This window comes from Leuresthes tenuis, unplaced genomic scaffold, assembly GCF_036924035.1.
Source record: "Leuresthes tenuis unplaced genomic scaffold, fLeuTen1.0.hap1 SCAF_12, whole genome shotgun sequence".
Classification (NCBI taxonomy): Eukaryota; Metazoa; Chordata; class Actinopteri; order Atheriniformes; family Atherinopsidae; genus Leuresthes; species Leuresthes tenuis.
Genome location: NW_027325366.1, coordinates 18,471,111 through 18,491,882, shown reverse-complemented (window position 1 = coordinate 18,491,882; position 20,772 = coordinate 18,471,111). Strand labels below are relative to the sequence as shown.

General features: G+C 40.2%; 1 protein-coding gene across 3 annotated transcripts in view; it reads left to right on the top strand.

Moving 5' to 3' along the window:
- Positions 1-20,772, top strand: part of myo16 (myosin XVI) — a 97,535-nt gene that overhangs the window by 59,009 nt on the left and 17,754 nt on the right. For all 3 annotated transcript variants that reach the window (XR_011917948.1, XM_072396898.1, XM_072396897.1), the window contains exons 18-27: positions 906-1,023; positions 1,731-1,802; positions 2,547-2,688; positions 3,408-3,480; positions 6,602-6,754; positions 7,253-7,453; positions 7,874-7,949; positions 11,071-11,267; positions 12,289-12,369; positions 13,520-13,725. Coding sequence is in view for 2 of the 3 variants with exons in the window: in XM_072396898.1 (XP_072252999.1) it covers positions 906-1,023; positions 1,731-1,802; positions 2,547-2,688; positions 3,408-3,480; positions 6,602-6,754; positions 7,253-7,453; positions 7,874-7,949; positions 11,071-11,267; positions 12,289-12,369; positions 13,520-13,725 (1,319 nt within the window). In the remaining variant the exon portion in view is untranslated. The remainder of the gene's footprint in view (positions 1-905; positions 1,024-1,730; positions 1,803-2,546; positions 2,689-3,407; positions 3,481-6,601; positions 6,755-7,252; positions 7,454-7,873; positions 7,950-11,070; positions 11,268-12,288; positions 12,370-13,519; positions 13,726-20,772) is intronic.

Here is a 20,772-nt window from a genome sequence, read left to right as displayed (position 1 = left end):
ACGATTAGTTTTTGGTTTGTTGACATCAACAAATCTGTGACTTCAAGCTGTGGTGTGACCCAGGGGGTAGATCCCAAATGCAGGCCAGCACTCTCCATCGTCTCAGAGAGTTCAAATGGAGGAATAAGAACACCGTGAAGCGCTTTGTGTAACTGCTTTTGCTCAAACTATTTGTTTAAACCGAGGCTGTCTAGACAAATATGAAATATAGCCTGTCTTTCTTTTTTTTTTTTTTTAAAGAAGTTGGATTTAACATTGCATAAAATTATTCGTCTTTCATGTATTGTAAGTATGACAAATTAGTGCGTCAGTACAGGTAAAAAATAAATGACGGGGCTTGGAGAAGAGACAGATCAATATTATCAATATTCAGAGTAAAACTCTATAAGGCTCTCCTGTGATTTTGAAAGTGGCAAAGTTACACCCAAAAACCTCAACAAGTACTTGAATGTTCTCTGAAATTATGAGCTTATAAATGTATGCAAAAAAGGATCAATAGGAAGTAATCGTTAAAGTGATTTAAGTTAATTTTGCTGCCACAAACTTGCAAATTTATGAGAAAAAGCTCAAATGTTCTGAAATTCAACAAATAATAAAAATCAAAATTGTAATGATCTGAAGATAGATAAAATGTTGATATTCCTAAAGATTACAATGGCAAATTTACCTGGATAAATATCCTACATCTATACAAATGAATGATTACGTAAAGTCTCAAAAATGAAGTATTAAGAAATAATAAGGAATTTGTGAGAAGGAAAAAAAGTGCAAACTGGGTCAGTGTGTTTCCTTGATGAGATAAAGCCATTTCTGGTACATTTCTGGTACATTTCTAAATGTACTACTTTACTTTCCCTGTAATGTAGACCCCTGTTTTTTTCTTTTTTCTGTTTTCTCTCTGCTAGGAGGTCGACTCTGTGTTTACGCTGCTATCTGCTGTGCTCCATATTGGTGACCTACGTTTTACTGCACTGACAGATGCTAATACGGCCTTCCCTTCTGACCTGCAGCTGCTGGAGAGAGGTCAGTGCCCCCGTCACAGCTGGGCCCAAATCCTCACCTTTGTGGAAGTGGTACTGAAACGGGGGGGGGGAGCAGAGCCCCTCTTCTTCTTTACCACGTTCCTTTAGCTCCTCGTTCACTCTCCCCCAGCTTGCCGGCAATAGCTTGAGTCACCTGTTTGGTAAGCAGAGTTTTCTGCCAAAACGTAACCATGGTGAGGAGAGTCACCGACACACTCCCCACTGTTGGGGTGAGTGTTTTCTCTTCTCTGCCTTGTTCTGTCATTGCGCACCCACTTTGTGTGCTTGTGTGACCCCCGACCTTTTGTAAAATGGTAAACAGATGACATCAGTGCCCGAACGGGAAAGAGCCAGCCGTTGTCAGGGAGATGTAATGTCATGGCTGGTGATGTCAGCTAAGGGTTTCTGGGTTGCCATCACCTTTTTTTGCTGCTTGTTTATGGACTCTGCTCAGAAGTCCAGCGATGACTAACTGCTGCCAGCTCTGCCAATCAGTTAAGCAGGAATCAATGTGGCAGAGTTCAGTTTGTTGTGCTGACAGCGTGATGTCATCATCGGACCAGTGCCAAGCAGACAAGCAAAGCTCTGTCATGTCATCAGCACTACCTCACGGATGCTTGCTTAATGTTTAATGCTGTTATTTTGATGTTTGTCATCATGCCACACACTCTTTCTTACGTCTGTTTCTCTCTGTCTTCCTTGCCATAGTTTCCGGATTGTTGCAGGTGTCCTCCAGTGACTTAAGTTCTGCTCTCACATCTGATGTCCAGTACATTAAAGGTACTTACAGGCCTTTACCAATGCTTTTTTTTCTTCTTTTTTTTTTTTTTTAACTGCAAAGACGTGCAGAGGAAAAAATCTTAGATTTCATATATGGATAAAATCATAGCTTATGTTTATTATAGGGAATTACCAGTTTTAACAACTGGTAATTCAGCCGTATAAATTCTCAACTTGAAAAAGTTAAAATGTTCATGTTCGCATACAACTTCAAGTATCAGACTGATAGTGTATTCACTTTGTAGCACTTTCGACAATATTATAAATGCACCTGCCAGCTGGCTCCCTGCTTGGCTGGTTGAAAGCTGTTGTGAGTTGGCTCTCTCCAACTTGAGCTAGCTTCTCATTTCATAAGTTCTTCACAACACCTACGCTAGCAGTCAGGTTTGGCCGTTAGATGGCACATGCAAGCTGTCTGACCTCGCACAAAGCAGGTATCCTCAGCCACAGATTTGATGGCTAATTTTTGCTATGTTCTTTTACACATAACAATATTGTTTTGAAATTATTAGTAACACCAATTGTCAATCATTGTTGAAAGAGTATCCTACGTTTCTGACACCCCGTGTAGACCGATAATTCTGGAGATTCAATACTGTAACGAGGGATTTCCAAGCTATCTCTGTTTGGCCAACTTTAGCAGTGAATTGATGAAAGGATGGAGGTCTGTCATTGAAAAGCGTCTTTGCTCATTTTCTTGCAGCAGAAAAAAAACGGTGTGTTTGCATATTCCCTTTGTGTCAGGTGAAGCGATCACCCGACGCCACACAGTAGAGATGTCAGAGCAGTACAAAGACCAGCTTGCAAAAGCCATCTACGGACGCCTCTTCAGCTATTTGATCAACGGTATCAATGACTACCTTCAGGGACAAGACGAATGCATTGGGTATGGCTAAATGTGTGTGTGTGTGTGTGTGTGTGTGTGTGTGTGTTGATCTGTGACAAGGCATGTTTTCACTGGAAAGTAAACCATGAGAAAAGTACAAGAAAATAACTTGATACCTGTTATCTCAAACAACACCATTGAAGTACATTCGTCATTGCACACAAGCAATGACTCGCTCAAGGCCTGCGGCATCTTTAACACCGATTCTGTACCGTGACTCATAGTTTGAAGTGGAGCTTTTTAATAGTTTACATAGCATGACATGGGCGTTTAAGCATGTGCACTGAAATATGACAGGGGCAGAGATGGAGGACACACCCGAGGATTATATGGAAGACTCAAAAACACACAAAAAAACTTAAATACACACACTCCCAGGTGAAGGTCATGGGATCCTTGGTGTTGTTGATGTTATGGAGTCTTATCGCACTTTGACAGATAACCCATGCTACAACCTCTGGAATGTGTTTGTGCTTTGCCTTATTTAGACGGCAATCCCAGAATGTAATAAATTTATCCACCACACACTCACGACACACCCCTCTCAGATGTTTTTGTACACACAAACACACACACACACACACACAGGCAAGATAATTGTTGTCAGAGTAGCACAGCTCTCATACTGATCCTTGAAAATATGTGATAGTTGTGATATAAAAAAAAAAAACGTGATATAATGTGTTTCTAAGAAGTTTGTCTTTGTTTGTTTCTCACAGCGATCCTGCCATGGAAATTGGGATCTTGGACATATTTGGGTTTGAAGAATTTCAAAGGAATGGTTTTGAGCAGGTGGGATGGCGATTTCTTTCTTTAGATATTAGTCATTTAAAAAGAACAAACAAAAAACAGTGTGACATTGTTCTTCGCTTCAATGGAATTCTTGTGGCTGTCCTGAGCTACAGATATTTCGTGAATATAATGTATGCCATTGTAGTTTCAAACAGATCCTAATCAAATTGCTGAAATATTTTGAGGTCTTGTCTTTTGTAGCCTGGCATTTTTGTCTGTAATTGTTATGAATGGGGTGGTGGTCTGTGGCTAGCTGTGGCGTGATCTTCAGCTGTCCTCAGATGAACTGACGACTGACACACTGATTGTCTGAGTGCAAGATGTGGGCAGCATGGAACCGTTTGTGTGTGAGTTGAGGACGGGTGTTATAAGATTTTTAATACAAACCAGTATGTAACAACCAAAACGGAAGGGGATCTGAAACATGACAAGGCAGTACACCCAACAACAATTTTAGAAAATAACATTTTATTGTGATAGATATTCTTATTTCCTGCTTTTTCATAAGTTGTGTTTTCAGTCCTATTGCTGTCACGTGTTGCAGCCGAGGGCCACACTTCAGTGCAAATATCAATCCAGATTATTGCTCATTTTCTGCCCTTTATGTTTTCATACAAGCAAAAGTTAACATTTGCTTCAAGGCTTAATGCCAACGTATTTATGCACTGCTAGAAAAACAGTTTGTTTGGTCAAACAGTAAATTCAATCAAAATTAGTTAGCTTCAGCAGCAGATGGGATCAAATTTTAAGTTATTCTATTCTTTGATGGTTGGTGCACAATATCCAGCCAATCTACAGTTAAATCGGAATTAGGTTGGTTGAGATTGTTTTCTCATTCTTCATTTTTCTCACCTTCTCCACTAAAGAAATAACATTCTACACTGTAGAGGTAATTATTTTTTAGACGTTAGAAACTCTTAAATGTTTTTTTTTTTTAATTAATTTTGTCTTGCGAGGATCAGACAGACAAGTTTTTCTGCGTTTGTGTGTGTAATTTGTAGTCCTCAAGAGACTTAAGTGTTTATTTCTGCCATTCAAAACTTACACTTCCTCCCGGAGGAGCTTCTGGGTTCTCCCGGCTTTTATTAAGGGCGTTGTGCGTGTGTTTGTCTTTGCTTTTTGCAGCGTGTGTGACTTTCATGCGTGTGCTTGTGTGGCATTAAGATAAGTGGCTTTACTCATCTAGATATTTTAGATTCAAGCGGATGGAAGGGTTTATCTAATCTCTTCCTTTCTGGTCGTTGAAAGTGCCAGAAAATGAAATAATCTAGAAGGATAACTGACAAAGCCAGCAAAATCAATGTATTCTCCATTCAGAAATGGCTTCTTATAGCACCAGAGGAGCATGTTCTGGATAAACAAATAGTGGCACTTCGGTAGAGTAAATACGACACATTGGTGATGAACAAGCTCCGACTTGTTTATGCTCTGATGTGCACGTGTACAAAAACGCACACAAGCGCGCTTCACATGCGCAGCATGATCAGGGTTATTAGTTTGTTAATTAGAACAGTGTTTGTCGGGTTGTGTTGTACCTGCTCAGCACTTTGCTAATGAGCTAACTCAATCAACCACCTGCTGGGACTAAGCTTTTAATGGGCTAGACTAGCTAAGAGATAAACAATAGACAAGCACTGATGAAAGAAAAACATGACCATAGCCGCTACCACCATGAAATAATCACGCCTACTGTAGATCAACACTTCTCAGTCAATCAGGGACCCAAGATGTGGGTCACGGCACTGTTGTGACACAATTACACGACAGCTAAAAAAAGGAAAGAAAAAAAAAATCAGCCCTACAAATGACTGGTTGTCACTCAGCAAACCATATTTTAAATAGAGCTGTAGAGGGTCATGGTGGTGTTTCTGATCTTCTTTTGTGTTCTCTCGCAATAAGCGCATTCAATGGAAACAGTTATTGAATTGCTCCAGTCATAAAACTACCAAAGGGAGGGCTGATGTGACACTTTACATGAGCTTCACATGCATGTATTCCTCATTACTCCTCTTAAAAGGCCAAATGATGACAGTATGTAGCTCCTGGCTGTGAGTGCAGCTGCTCTGTCTGGCTGTGCTGGTTAAAAATGGGAAAAGTCTTGATCCAGCTCTCAGGTTCTCATATTATACTTCCAATGAGTCAGATTATTTGTAATCTTTAAAAGGATATTGAGCAATAGTTCTCGAGCCTTTCTGAAGGTCCTTCAAAGTGTTTTTTGTTCCTTTTTTTTTTTTTAAAGCCACTTAACAGTGAACTATGACTCATTCAAGAATAAAAAAGGCATCTAACACTTAACCCCAGGATACATAGCATTTCTTTTGTTGTATCTACAGAAAGTGCCAACACAGTTTGATAGACAGTAGTTTTGGACCAACAAGGTGATTCACACGAGCTATCATTTGAAAACTTGACATATCCTGCCAAAGTTTGCAGTGTGTCCCTAAATAAATGAGGAAAATGGACAGGTGGAGGAAAATAAATGGTTTAAGTGCAAGCTTAAGCCTGTGCCGGGTTGCTAGGCATACCCAGAGTATCTGACACACATGCAACAGTGATTATCAACTCGCTAAGTCATTCTGTGTTCATGCAAAAGACGCTTGCATCAGATGACCAGTTGCAAACACTGGCACATCAACAGCTGCATATTTCACACAAGAAGAAGAAGCCATCATTTTCAACAAATACAAGAACTTTAGAAATGCTGCTGACATAGCCAGCCAGCAAACCTGGCAAGAAATTGTTTGTTTGCAAATGATAATTGTAAATTCCAATAAATATTGTGTAGCTCAAATTCCATCTGTGGATGTAAGACCTCTCTAACTTTAGTCTTTCCCTCTGGAACGCTTAACAGGTGCAAAGGTTTTGGAAGGAAGTAATTAACAAATGCAATATGGTATTGAAATGAAACTATCAAATGATTTAAACCTGAAATTACACCTTCTTTTAAATCTTCATGGTAACAAGAGCCGTGCTCTGCTGCTTGATCCGGTCTCTGGCTCTCCTATGAGACCTTCCCTCTTCTACAAATGTTGACTCCATTTTCCAAGATATTGTTTTGACAGAAGGCAGTGTTTTCATGTGTATTGATCTGTAATCAAGAGCTGTACTGTGTGCTTTCCAGCTGTGCGTGAACATGACCAATGAGCGGCTGAGGCAGTACGTCTCTGAGGTGCTATTCCAGCAAGAGCAGGCAGAGAGTCTGCAGGAGGGCATCGCCATGGAGATCCCCCGCTCCCCCACCAATCACCCTGCCGTTTTGGACTTCTTTCTGCAGGTTGTATGTCTCTGGTTTTGACCAGTCTGATCCAGTTTGAATTGCACTCTTTATGTGATTCAATGCTTCAAGCCCTTTAAGTGCCAAAGGTTTAAAGTCACAGCCAAGTTCATTTAACAGATTTTTTTTCCAAGAAGAAGCTATAATCATCAACTAATATGAGGAATGTAAAGATGATGCAGACAAAGCCAGGAGGGAAAGCTGTACAGTGTGGTAAAGATGTACCACATAGCAACAACATGTTAGTTTACTGAGGCAAGGGACCCCCTCCCCATCCAGCATCTGGACCATTCTTCTGTTTGTATGATCTATATCAGTATCGACCCAAAAAGCACTGAAACAAATTAATATGACTGAATCTACTTTATATCAGAGGGAGAGCTCTACCCTATGGGATCAATACAAATGTCACACAGAATAATGTATTACTAGGATCAAATGTGCTTTGTAAATATGACCAACATAAATAACGTGAACATCTGTTTGTTCCTGCACCAGAAGCCTCAGGGACTCCTTTTCGTGTTAGATGAGGAGAGCCAGAGCTTGAGGCCCGTGGAGCAGACGCTGTACAAGAGGCTGTCAGCCCAGCTAGACTCCAGTCCGATTCATGGGCTTTCCTTCACTACCAAGGATGGCAACGGCAACCCCCCACCCAAAGACCAAGGCCCAGCATTTATTGTCAGCCACTATGCAGGACAGGTTTGTGTCAAATAAGGCAAACATTTCCATACATATTTGGTTAGAGGGATGGAAGCACAGAATAGGACATCTTCATAGGCCAGATGTGGCCCGTAGTGTAGTTATATTTGGCCCACAAGATAATACCAAATGTATATATCATAAAATACAGACATGAAGTATCAATGTTTTTTTTATGATACTCGTTGGCAGAATTTCTCATTTATTGAAAGATTTGTCGTGACAGCAAGTGAAAATAACAAAAAAAATCTTTGAAATTCGCACCTCCGTTGTCAGGTCAGCAGCCTCGTGCTTGAAGATGTTGTAAACATTTTCCACATAACGCAGCTCTAATTGTGTATTTATAAAGTAAATTTGTATTTTGACCATTTTTGCGAATTATAACTGTGAGTGTCTTTGTGGGATTTGTTTTCCTACCAGATTTCATATGACCTCACAGGATCTCTGACAAAAAACAAGGACTCCCTTCCTCAGAATCTCCTGTTTACAATGAAGTGTAAGTATTCAATGAGTTACACACATATGACCGCATTGTGGCGTCACAGCACACTCGAACACAAAGATGCACTCTTGTCTCAGAACGAGCAGCACACAAAATCGCTTCTTGTCTAAGTATGGTTGGGTTTGTATGTGTGTTTCACGCCATATGCAGCAGACACCGTCTGTGTGTATATTGTCTATAGAAGCTGCCAGATGTGGGGTGTTGTGGCTAGCAGGACACAAGCAGCCGTTGTGTCACTGCCAGCCTGGTCTTGTGTCGAGCAGCCTAATTGCTATAATTTCCATGATGAAGCTAATCATCTAAAGGCTAGCCCTTCACTCATGCTTGGCTGTTATCCCTCTGTCTGACAGGTCGATGCATCGCTGCCTTTCATCCATACACAGACATATACAGTGTTTGTTTGTTTTTGTTTTGTTTTGTTTTTTCCTCTCATGGTACCCCCCCACACACACACTCACTTGTTTTAGGCCAAAAGGAGAACTGTGGGAAAATGCACATTACACCATAATGCAGATTTACAACTTTTTATAGTTTCATTTAATAGAAAATGTTCATATGCTGACATCAGGCACCAACAAATACACAAGGGAGCAGATAAGGGCAAAATGTAAAGTGTGAATATTAGATGAAGTATGAAAAAACAAATGAAATTAGGACAAATATATATTGTGTTCAGTCATTATGATAAAAAAAATTTTTTTAAATAAGTAAAAGTTGAGAAATAAGAATCATAGTTTCTGTGACCACTTCTCTTTAATTTTTACATTGTTTTATAGATTGAAAAAATTCATTATCTTACTAAGATTCTAAAAATGAATGTGAAACATGACTGAAAGACTATCAGTACATGTTATCGAACTTCTCTGATTCTCTTTAAAGTAATATGTCTAAACGTGTACTAAATACATCCCCATTTTCTTATGTTCATACATAGCGTTGTGAATTAAATTTTTTTCAAAAACCTTTAAATATCGGTCCTGAATGAAAATGTTTCTGAATATTCAGCAGCTTCTTAGTCATGGACGGTCCTGTAAACCACCTGTTTACAGAGATTTGCTCCAGCCAGGGAGCAACACAATGAGAGGCGACTTTAACAAGATGAAGAGCAGATCATGAGATCAAAAAAAGGTAAATCCTGGATCTAGAGGACAAGTTCCCAGCAAAATCAGCCGGCCAGAGAGAGAACATAGGGTCTGAATCTGTACAAATGACACGTTGAAACACTTACAGTAAGCCAGTCCATGCTTATTGGTTTCAAAATGCTCTTAAATTGAACTGAATTTCTGATGATTCTGCAGCATTTCAATCCACACAGCTCTGGATTATGCATTCTTAATAAAAGCTAATGCTAGAATTAGCTATAATAGTCTTGCAATGTGCAACTGCCAAACAAACAAGGGTTTTACTATTTTTGTGGGGTTATTTATATCACAAAGTAATAAAGTGGGTCTTTGGTTTCACTGGCCTCTATTTGTGCCTAATTATTTTTGCCTACATTCTTGCTGCCAGCAACACGTGATTTGGCTTGCTTTACACATACATTAATCATTTTTGAGTTAGCTAAACCGCTCTACTGAGGAAATAACAAAAGTTTTGTCAGCAAGGTGGCAGCGCCAATCTGGTTTGGACATTACATCATAATCTTAACGGCTTATTCAAAACTCAATTCAATACAGAAACAAGAGAAATGAATGGATGGTCTTTTTTCAGATTCTCTCTGGACCACTAGCAGAATGGATTCTAGCAGCACGGTTGGTGTCATGACTACAGTAAAATCTCCCCACTGCCCTTTTAGAATTTTATCACTCAAGTGAAAGTGCTTCCTGAGGAAATTTCCGAAGGAAATTCACCTTTTATTTACACAAGAAGGCCACTTTTCACCCTTACTTAGAACACATCAAGGAGCAGCCAGTAAATGCAAAAATAAAAAACAGAATTTGCCATCTCTCAAATGGACAGGTAATAGAAACATTAGCCACTTTATGGCCAACAAACACACGGTGCTGAAATGCAGAAATGTGCTGTCATGGCCCTCCTAATAGACTGTGTGGCGGAGGTGCCTGAGAGGAACTGAGGCAGATCTGTGGGGTCCTAAGAGCAGCATTTCCACCAACATCGCCTACCATCCGTCTCATATCTTTGGCCAATCCATGTCATTTCAAAGTCTATCTATAGTGTTTGCTTTTACCAAGCTCTGACCTCAGTTTTTTGGTTTCCTCTCTTCAACTCTTAAAACTCTTGCAGAATGTTTCCTAGTGTTTTTTGAAAAGTGTCTGGATTGCTGAGTGGAAGTCTTTGTGGCAGTAACACCACTATATTCACATTTCTTTCTGTTTCATGACAGACAAGACAACTAAAACACTTGACATTTTAAAGTAATAGTGGGTATCGTTTTAAAAATCATGCCATGAATTTGCATAATTTCAAAATTGATCGACTACGCTATCAAGTATTTAACTACTCACAGCATTCAAGTAGAATTGTTTCCGACACCTACTGTAGATCATTCTTTGTGTCATGCTATGTATGTTGTCATGTTGGGTCCAATCAGACACCTCCATGGTGTTATTTTTGAACGATTAAGAATCAAAACAACTCCACTGTCATAAACATTTGCACCACTGATGGCTTAAAATGAAAAGACAGTCACCCTTGCAGCTGTGGGTAGTGAAGTGTTAAAATAAGTTCTGGAGTCATGTTGTTTTTCTTTTGATACTCTGCCTACCTGCCATCATCCAGTCTTTTTTTTTTCTCTCTTAGCCTTTTCTATGAGAAACACTCACCCACTTTCACACACATGTTGTTTGACTCTCTGAATGAGCTCATTGTTGTTGTGGACTGCTCCACGTGTTGTAGAGTGACATGGTCCACCCCCTCTTGTTGCCTCGCTGATTGTTTACATGCAGCCTAACTAACTCTATGCATCTTTCCTGCTCCCACTCCTCGTCATCCCTCTTTCCCTGCTTGGTTACATCCTCCTTTTTGTTCCTTTTTCCTTTTTTCTTTTCATTCTTCTTCTGCAAATTGTCCTCCTCCCTCTTTCTCCACCAATGCCGTTCCTTCTATTACCCTTATTTTCTTCCCTCTGTGCATGTGTGTGCTTTGTGCCCAGCAGCCAGTGAAAGCGTGTTACTCCAGCAGCTTTTCCAGTCCAAGCTGACTCAGACCGGTTCTCTGGTGTCAGCAGCCCAGGGCCGCATAGGGCTGAGAGGGCCCAAAGCAGCCTTGTTGCTCCACAGGATGCCATCAGCCTCCCTTGTCAATGCCACCTCTATCCCCCAACAGCCCCGGAGGTATCGTGATCTTACTAAGGTAAAGTATGTTGTTCACTGTAGGCTGCTGCAGTCTGCTGTTGAACTGCACATTCAGTACCGTCATCCAACTTCAGGACAAGTTTTTTTTTTTTTTTTTGTCCAATGAAAACATTTTCAGCACTCGGCCAGCAGATTTTAGTTAAACATTTGCTCATAAGTTCATTGATCAGACTGTTGTGGAAGCTGAACAAATATCTGACAGAGCAGTCAGGAGCTTTCTGTTCCAACTGCCAACTGACTGCTGTGACCATCAATGGCAAGACTGGGACAGTATTTTTAGAAAAAAACATGTCTACTTTAAGCTACTTCCCACCGCACATCTATAAATAGACCTCTAGGAAATGCATGTATTTGTACAATCATATCAGAAAGAAAAAAACAAAAAACTCACAACAATGCACACACATGCATATTGAGTTAGGGAATGAGTGTGCCTGTACACTTTCTTAATCATCAAAACAAACGACATACCAAAAAACAGTTATCTTGACCAGTTCCCTTCTTTGGTGTTTCATCCACTTCTTTGTCCCTCACTCTTCCTTTTATCTTTAGCGTCTTGGAAAATACAGTGTAGTTGTGCACATATGTGAGTGAGAAGCCTGTCTGGTTGTGTAACCTCCAGGAGCTCCTTTCTGCTGTCTGTGTGGCTCATTAGCCATCTAGAGCAGCGGCTTACATAAGGCCCCTTTCACCTCCCTGATCTGTCCCAGCAGCCTTATACGGCAACATTTGGTAATATTGCTACATAGTTGTGTAAGACTGTAAATACACCATTATAACACACTAAAACGCCATGCTTTAAAGTAGAAAAAAAACTGAACCAAGACCTACATTTTCCCGTGGGACTGTTTATTGTAACTACAAATGCCCCACACAGAATCCAAGATACCACTTCCACCTAATGCCACAGCCAAATTTGATAATAATGTGTGTAGATCATTTTCTATATTCCTCTGTGGCTACTTGGAGTAAGATGCTCAGCATGATAATGATTTTTTTCTTTCTTCTTTCATTGCCAGATGTTGAAAAAAAAAGGCTCGAGCTCTTTCCTCCAACGACTGGAGCGCTGTGGACCCATCACAGTTGGCGTCCAGCTGAGAGTATGAACTACTCCCAATTATACGAATAATGGAAAACTTCCAAATCTTCTGGCTTTATGGTCCTTACTTTTTGTGTATGCATGCCATCTGCATAAAGCTGCAGTTTACTGTTACGAAAGAGGCAAAACCAGCGTGTTTGCGTTGCCCTGGACATTATTTTGAATATGTTTCCTTAGTTAACTCCAGGCATCTGGGTCTAATCTTACATTTATGAAAACATTCTGTTTGTTGAGGCTCTGATTTATTTGTGTTTCATTTAATTCTTATCTCGAGCAATCACTGTAGTTACTGTATCACTCATAGTAGTCCTCACAGCCTTTGCAACAGTGGAACCCTAAGAGTTACTCAGTGTAGGGTGCTGTGATTTCATAACTATATAAAGCAACAATAATAGTCACTTAGCAGAAAGCAGTTCGGTGTCTGCTAGTGACGCAAGAGGGCTGAAATGTGGTTCAGAGAAGCAGTACCTTTGGTCTGAATGAAACCAGTGTGTTGCACAATCAGTTGTGGATTTGTGGTCAAAGAGTCCCTCAGGGAATGGCAGCAAAAGAGAAAGTGGGCTGAAGAATGATGCTGTACCAAGCCAAACATGAAGCCCCTCCACATGAATGAATGAATGAACAATGAACAACAGCTACTGTGTTCTGTGTGCATGCGTTTGTGTGTGTGTATGCGTGCATTTGGAGAGAGGATGGTAATGTGAATGCTGATTGTGGTTTTCAGAGATGAAGGGTTACATATTGAGTATTGTGACTAAGGCTAAACAGATCAATCTGTGGACTGATGTCATTTTAAGGAGAGGCAAAAACACAGATGTAAGTGTTTACGCACATGTCGGCATGACCTTGCATGCGGTGTCTTTGAATTCAGGGTTTGAAGAAAAGCTCTCTCACACACCCTCAGATAAAGAAAAGAGCTCTTTGTGTTTTGCTGCCTCCAGAGGAAAGACGCACACCCAAAAGTCAGACCACTTTGTCACTAACTGCAGTGTAATCTGACTCAATAGAAATGCAACATGGGCCTTTCCTTTCCTTCTGTTGTGCTTGCTATAGGCTAATATAGGTTCATGGGTAGCATTCTTGCTTATTCTGTTATAAAATCACCAATCAGTGCCACTGATTGTACTTCCTTTCTTTCTTCCCTCCTTTAGAACTCGCTGTCAGAATTGATGAGTAAACTGCAGACTTGTACTCCCCACTTTGTGGAGTGTGTGTGCCCCAATTCCAGTGGTCAGCCCGACAGTTTTGACAGCTTCCATGTGTCTGCCCGGCTGCAGTACATTGGAGTACTTGAGATGGTGCGCGTGATCCGTTATGGATACCCTGTCCGCCTGTCCTTTCCAGGCTTCCTCAGCAGGTGAGTCCCTGAACATGTCGCGTAATAAAGAGTGCAGCAACTGTCAAAACTTGTCCTCTTAAAGTCCAGTTCTGTCTCTGTGTGATTCATCGCGTCCTCTCTCCTGGCACCTTCTTTAAAGAAACAGTCTTAAAGATGATTGATTGCACTGCTTCTTCATTTGGTCTGTCCCCCTCCTCTCAGTCATTCAGATACATTATGCTCCCAGCAGGTCACTGTGGTCTCTGTCACGTTAGGTATGACAGGGCCAGCGGGGTCAAAGCAAGCTGAATGTTTGACAGCATGTGCCGTCTCTCCATCTACCGTTGAATGCGTGAGCATATTATACAGGACCAAGCACTCGCACGCAGACGGATACAATGAAAAGTTACAGCAGCCTTTTTCATTTCGAGGTGCAGTTTGACTTAGAATGTCTTTTTTGACTATTATGCGAGACCATTACTTCTGATAAATGTCAGTCTCACATTTCCTAAGGCAGCCTGACACACAAGAGTTTACCATTCAGTTGTGTGTAAGGTCACGATGTTCTAGACTTGAGTTTTTGAAACTCTTACTCCCCATGAGCTGCTTTCTTAATAGGTTTACTATCTTACTGCATCTTTGGCTAAGAGCACAATCCCATGTAGCCCATTTGGTGTGTCTGGTTGTCCTCTCTCTTTTTTTTTTTGTCAATTCACTTTTCCACCATTTTTCTATCTCACTTACAGCCCCTCACAATCTATTTGTACATGTGAATATTGGAGATTTTTCTTTGGTCCAGACTTTTTCCACACTTGCTTTTCATACTCGCACATCACAAAGCCCAGTGGGGGCTTTCTGCTGGAGAAGCGCTCTCCTTCCCTGGAATTGCGACAGAGTGAGTGTGGGGAAACGGCTGTTTATAAGACGCAGGAGACCGTACGTGAAACAGAAATGAAGCCGAGGAAATAGTTGTGTTCTCTTTGATTAAAAAGTTGGGAACAGCAGGTGAGGATCCTTCTTGAGTTGTTTTGACTACTGCACGCATCTGCACGTATCCACAAAGTGGGGAGCGAGAGGAAAGCAGTGTGCAGGGCAGCAGTAAAAGGACAAACTCTCAAAAAAATAAATCTCTATAGCAAACCTGTCCGATTTTTCCCTGACACGCTCATACATTGTCTCCCCAACTGATGTTCCAGAGATTTTACTTGTGGACTGGGTGGAAAATGTCATCAAGGGGTCTGGAGCAAATGCTGTGGACGTTTGCGTTCTACTTCAAGCTGCTGCATCGGAGCGTCTTTACAACATTTCAAGGCTCCAGTGCGTGTGTGAAAATGGCGACTCTTGGTTTTTCGCTCCTTGTTCTAGTGTTTCTGAGAACCAGTGCAGCACTGACAGGATTTCACTTTAAGTCTCTTTTGTGTCTCTCTTTTTCAGTCCCTCTCTTTTTGAGGATAAAGGGATTAACATGAACATTCCTGCAAGATAATAAGAGAGGACAAAGCTGGTCAAATGACCCCCTCAATCCCCCAAAAGTTTCCACTACTCTGCTGTAAATATTATCACATCACCACACACACGCACGCACTCACACACACACGCGCACACACACATCATAACTGGCCTCTAAATGCCACTTCCTCATCTACCAAAGTTCAGTGAAAAGAAGACAAGGATGTTTCACTACTAAAGATTTTTAAGGTGGGGAAGTGTTGCTTCTAAACAAAGACTATAATTCACATTCTTATTTGGTATGTAGTCCTGAATTATTTTTGAAGTGGACTTGTAAGTAATACTTAATAAGTTAATGGATTAAAAAGAAACCAGCTTTGTGCCCAACCTTTGGGGGAAACAAGTGAGCTGATTTACGAAAGGAAGTCCAAATGAACTGACGTGACACTAAGAAATAAAAAACCCATCGGCCTTACCAAACATATTGTTTGTTTGGAACAAGTTGAAACTAGTAGGAGTAACTAGGAGTAAATCTTAGCTTCATGAAGGTCATAATATTTCACTTTTTAAACTGATAGTCAATTTTTTTTTAAATACCTCTAAACTAACTTAGATGTTAGAAAACTATTGTGTTCGTTCAACTAAAACCGGACTTTTAAGATACATGTAAACACGACATCATGCTAAAAGGAATTCCTCATAGTCGGACTACCACCCACATAATGTGGTTGAGAAATTACTCCTGCGTGTGTGTGTTGGACTCAAACTGGTCTAGGTGCTCTGTGAATACTCCACAGTTCCTGTCCCCGACTTTGACGGAGGAACGCAAAAAATGTATAGGGATGTAACTAATTTTAACCAATGTAACCAATTTGCTGCTCACCACAGTACCGATTCGTCACCGGCTGAATTGTTTGTAAGTTTGTTTGGTCTGTAGCAATCTGGAAGGATCAACCGGAACAAGTTCAACGCTAACAAGCTGAAAGGGGACATTTTGCCATCTGTCACAGCAGAGATTCATAAACTTAAGTCAATAAATCCAAAACTCCTGTGCTTGTATATCGGGGCAAAGAGAGTAGTCCAATTAAATGGCCTATCTGATTTATAACCTTAGTTCTGCATAACTTACTGACTCAAATGTGTGTTCATTCAGGCGGCTTCAGGTTGTGGTGCTGTTTTATTTTGACCTGCTTCATTCTATCAATGATCCTACAGGTCAAACTACATCCTCCACCCATAAAGTGATCATTGGTTAGAGAAACAAAATGTATTCCATTTAGTTTTTCTGGCAACTTGTTAAATGCCATCTGTGCTCAAGGGAGACAGATAGAGTTGGACAAGTTGGTTTCCAAGTCGTTTTCAATGAGAGGACTTGGCAGTTGTTGAAAGTAGCTACCCAGACACATTATAATGTGCAAATAATGTCTATACTCTCTTTATTTAAACATATACACTATAAAAGCCTAATGTGCTCTCCTAAGAGAGACAGCCCAATCAGAAATTAAACAAGTTATTTATGTATTTATTCTAAGCTGTATTTGAGAGATGCCTGGGTAAAATTTTTTGGCCCCATTTCTTGAGACTCATGTGGATGTGGGCATATGGTTGTGCCTGTCCAGTACTGTATGCGAGTCTTTGATACAGTTTCAGGCAACCATGTGTTGGAGGATCATCTCCTCTAGTAGCATGTGTGACAATCAGATAATCTATCATCAAAAAGGCCAATGGTTTTCCAGCAAGAAATGCAAACGTTTCTGTACTCGATGGGTGAGGGGGAATGCTGACGGCGTGACACCAATATGAGAGAATGTGTGTTTTTTCTATGAACCAGTCAGAAATGGGTTGAGGTGAATTTAATTACACTATTGCAATGCACAGGCCGAAAGTCATTGCCAAAAGTTTGAATCATACATCGATGAAACTTGATATTTTAGTATGCCACAAAATTTAATCTGGTCTGATGCAAATAATCACTCAAATTTGAGGATAAACTGATTAGATTTTAATAGTCACTGTACACATTTTTGTCCTTAACTGAAATTTCTACATACTTGGCACAAATGTCCATTTGGGTTCAAGGATGAGTTGTCAAGGGTTCACATTAATCCCGCTCTCATAAATGTGACACTTAAATAAATTTGATTTAGTCTGGCTCAAACAACCTCACAAAATATGTTTTAACTCCAAGTCTTCACATGCTACTTATGACAACATACATAACAAACGGACATGGATGCAAAATGCAACTCGGAGAAAATGTGAGAGGGGTGTTAAAGGAAGTAATATGGAAGTAGTGACTGCTTTAGCAATCAGGACAAAGATTAACCTAGAATTTCATGAAGAATATTATTCACCATAGCCCAAAATGCACTTTGGATAACAGCCGATCTGAAGTGGTGAGTACTGGCCTCCACTCATCCCCCTCCTAAAGCTGCAAAGACTTGTTTTTATTATAAAAACTATATCAGAATTGGTTAATAAGACCCTAAACTCAATATAAACCCCATAGTGATGTAAACAAATCAAGTTACTTTTGTTCAAAAGTCTCCTGTTTTGATTTGAGAAAGCGTTATGTTATATGTGACATAATGCTGCAATTATATGCTTTCCATTTCTATCACTCAAAGAAGGAAATATACCTCACTTTATGTATCGGTCTTAATAATTTATTATTATTAATAAATAAATACATTTTATTGTTTCATTGTATGATGAAAAATATTTAAATTGCTGGTAGTTCAGTTGCAGAAATGACTAGTTAGGCTATCACTTGGCAACTCTCAGGTCAACACATTTTTCTGTCCAGTTTGAGCCAGCCAAGATGACATGACATCAATTCAAGGCCGTTTTAATGTCATTGTGCATCAAATATGAGGCTTTTGGGAGGGACTGTTGGGAGCCTCTGCACTGCTGCCTGTACATTAAGTGACTACAGCTCACAGAGACACCAGTAACACCCGGTCCAAGTGTCATACATCTCTCTCTGTCTCTCCTCCACTGGGCTCAGCACAGACAGAGCCAATAAACCAACAAAGCTTTAGCCAAGGGAGCGGGGCTGGACTCCTCTGCTGTCCTCACAGAGCTCTTTCACGCTTAAATTTGGATCCCTTCCTCACATCCTCTTTTCTGAACTACCGTTTTTTTTCTTCTCTTTCATCTCCCTTGCTTTGCATCTCTTTCAGATCCTGTTATTCTCCGTTTCTTTCACTTTTTTTTTTTATTTCAGTTTTTCTCCCCCGTGTATTTTTTCCCTCACGTGGACAGACCGATTGAATTTTTTTTTCTTCCTTTTTGTTCTGTCTTTCATCTTGTCACTCATTCAAAACAGGTCCTGGCCCTTGACTAATCGAAATGACAGGCCTATATATCAACTATTAATCTTTGACGTTGCTATATGCTCTTGAACATAAAAGTGAGTACACCAGTGTGTGTACACAAATACACTTGCACCCGGGAGCCACGCAGGCCTCTTCAGTAAGTCATAGTGGCTGCCTGAAGCGAATTACATTAGTGTCCTGGTAACCAGAGTGATTTATGTGGAAGTCTATTTCACTGTTGCTTTTATGATACTCTATGTGTTTTGTGACCGGGTTTATCTTTCTGCCAATGTGTAAGGTCAAATACAGCCACTTGAACTTAGTTTTTCTTCAAATCCAAGCCTTCCGGTGTGTGTCCTCAATGAAACGGAAGTTTGCGAAAGACTGTATTTGAAGAGCATGTCAGCAACATCAATCACATGCATATAGGTCATATTTTTATTTGCCTTTTTTATTTGCGAGTTCTTATTATGTTCATTTGATTTTGGGGTTATTAAATTATCTGTAGATTGTATGCATAATTCAGTCCTGACTACTCTGTCTTAAAACCCATGACTAAACAATGCTTATAGGTTATAAGGAAATAGCACATATGGGTTTGTCCGAGAGCATCTTCAGAAAGGAAGTGAGTGTTTGAATCGCAGCTATATTGCCAATACCACATTTGTTCAGTTATAGTGACCAATATAGTGACCAATGATGGCTATTTGGTCACAGTGAATGATGTTGGCGCTGCGTAGCCCTCCATTTAAACTTGTATCAAAAGGGTTATTTCGCTTCCTTGAGTCCACACGAAGCCCCTTGGGTCTTGTAAAACGAGGGACCATCGATAGTTTTCATATCCTCATAGGAGAGGCCACGGGTTTACAGAGTTCTTTTGTGTTTTATGGGCTCAAGGGGACAGCGTGAGTTGTCTGCTGGGCTGGTATTACCATAAAGAAAAAAGGGTTAGGCAGAGTTCAGACAGACCCCAGTTCAGCAAATCAAACATATCCAGCATTCACGTGAGCTCACTTACTCACTATTGACAACACAAGTGGTTTATGTTTCCAGCCACCTGCTTGTTATGTTTGCCTCATCACATGTGTGACATCATCAGCTGGCTCTGCCTCGTGGACAGCAGAGCGCACGGAGCACTCGTCGACAAAATGGGATTTGTGAACAGTGTTTTGTTTTTCTCCGATATTTCAGTCTAATTTAGAAAAGGTCATTATTACTGGCGATCTTTCAGAATAAACTGTTACCTTTCCCAAACACCCCTCAGTATGTTTCCATCCCCCCTTTCTGAATGATCTTTCATATGTGTGCCTTTCATGCATACCCATATACTTCTACCTTTCATGAAAAGTATAAGTATATAATTGTAGTAACATTCAGGAGCACTTGATCACGTCTAATATTTTATGGATGAAAGCATTTCCGTGCATTTCTATGTTATATTTCTTCATACATAGTGTAAAGCCATTTTACGTACGAACATTCTCACAATAGCAGAACCACAGGTGTCCATGATGGAAAAAAATACATTTCACTATTCCATTTCAGCTACACAGTCCTGTTGTTTTCGTGCAGCTCACTTTCATGGCTTACAGGTGTAATGAGAAGCCATTAATGATATCAGTAATGCAGGCAGGCAGGTCAAGCTGAGGGGAAAAAAATAAAAAATTGTCTATTTATATGGCAACTCCGACTCCATCTTTGTTTAAATCACTAATAAAGGTTATAGTATTAATAGTAATGTAGGCACTGCACAATTCTTTCGTTTGTATTTTCTTTTCACAATTATAATTACAGCTGTTGATCTCTGAACAAAAGATTTGGCAGCTGGTTGTAGTAATGCTTTAAGCGATCACGGTTGAACATTTACAACACACCCACATCAGTTCCACCAACCAAACAATGTTTTTGGCTCCTAATTACATTCCATTTTAGCACATTTGTCATATTGATTTCATCTGCTGAATTTTCGGCCGTTATAATTACACTTACAGGTATGTGGTTAATCAACCAGCCCTTTAAAATGATGCACTTTTGAGTGAGAGAATTTTATTCTATTTTTTATTTTTCTATACTTCAGTTACATTTTCTTTAACCAGTCAAGGTGTTCAAATAAGGAAAGTAAGTAAGGAAGTTTTTTCCTCAAAAGCCATCTGCTGTCACACTGACACTCTTCATTTGTCCATGAATACCCATCAGCGCTAACATTTGGCACAAAAACATCCGCAGTTCGGGATATAAAAAGCTATGTACCTCATCATTTGCTTCTCTTCCATCATCCAATCACAAACAAACCTCCGACTCAATCCAGCTGACTATTCAT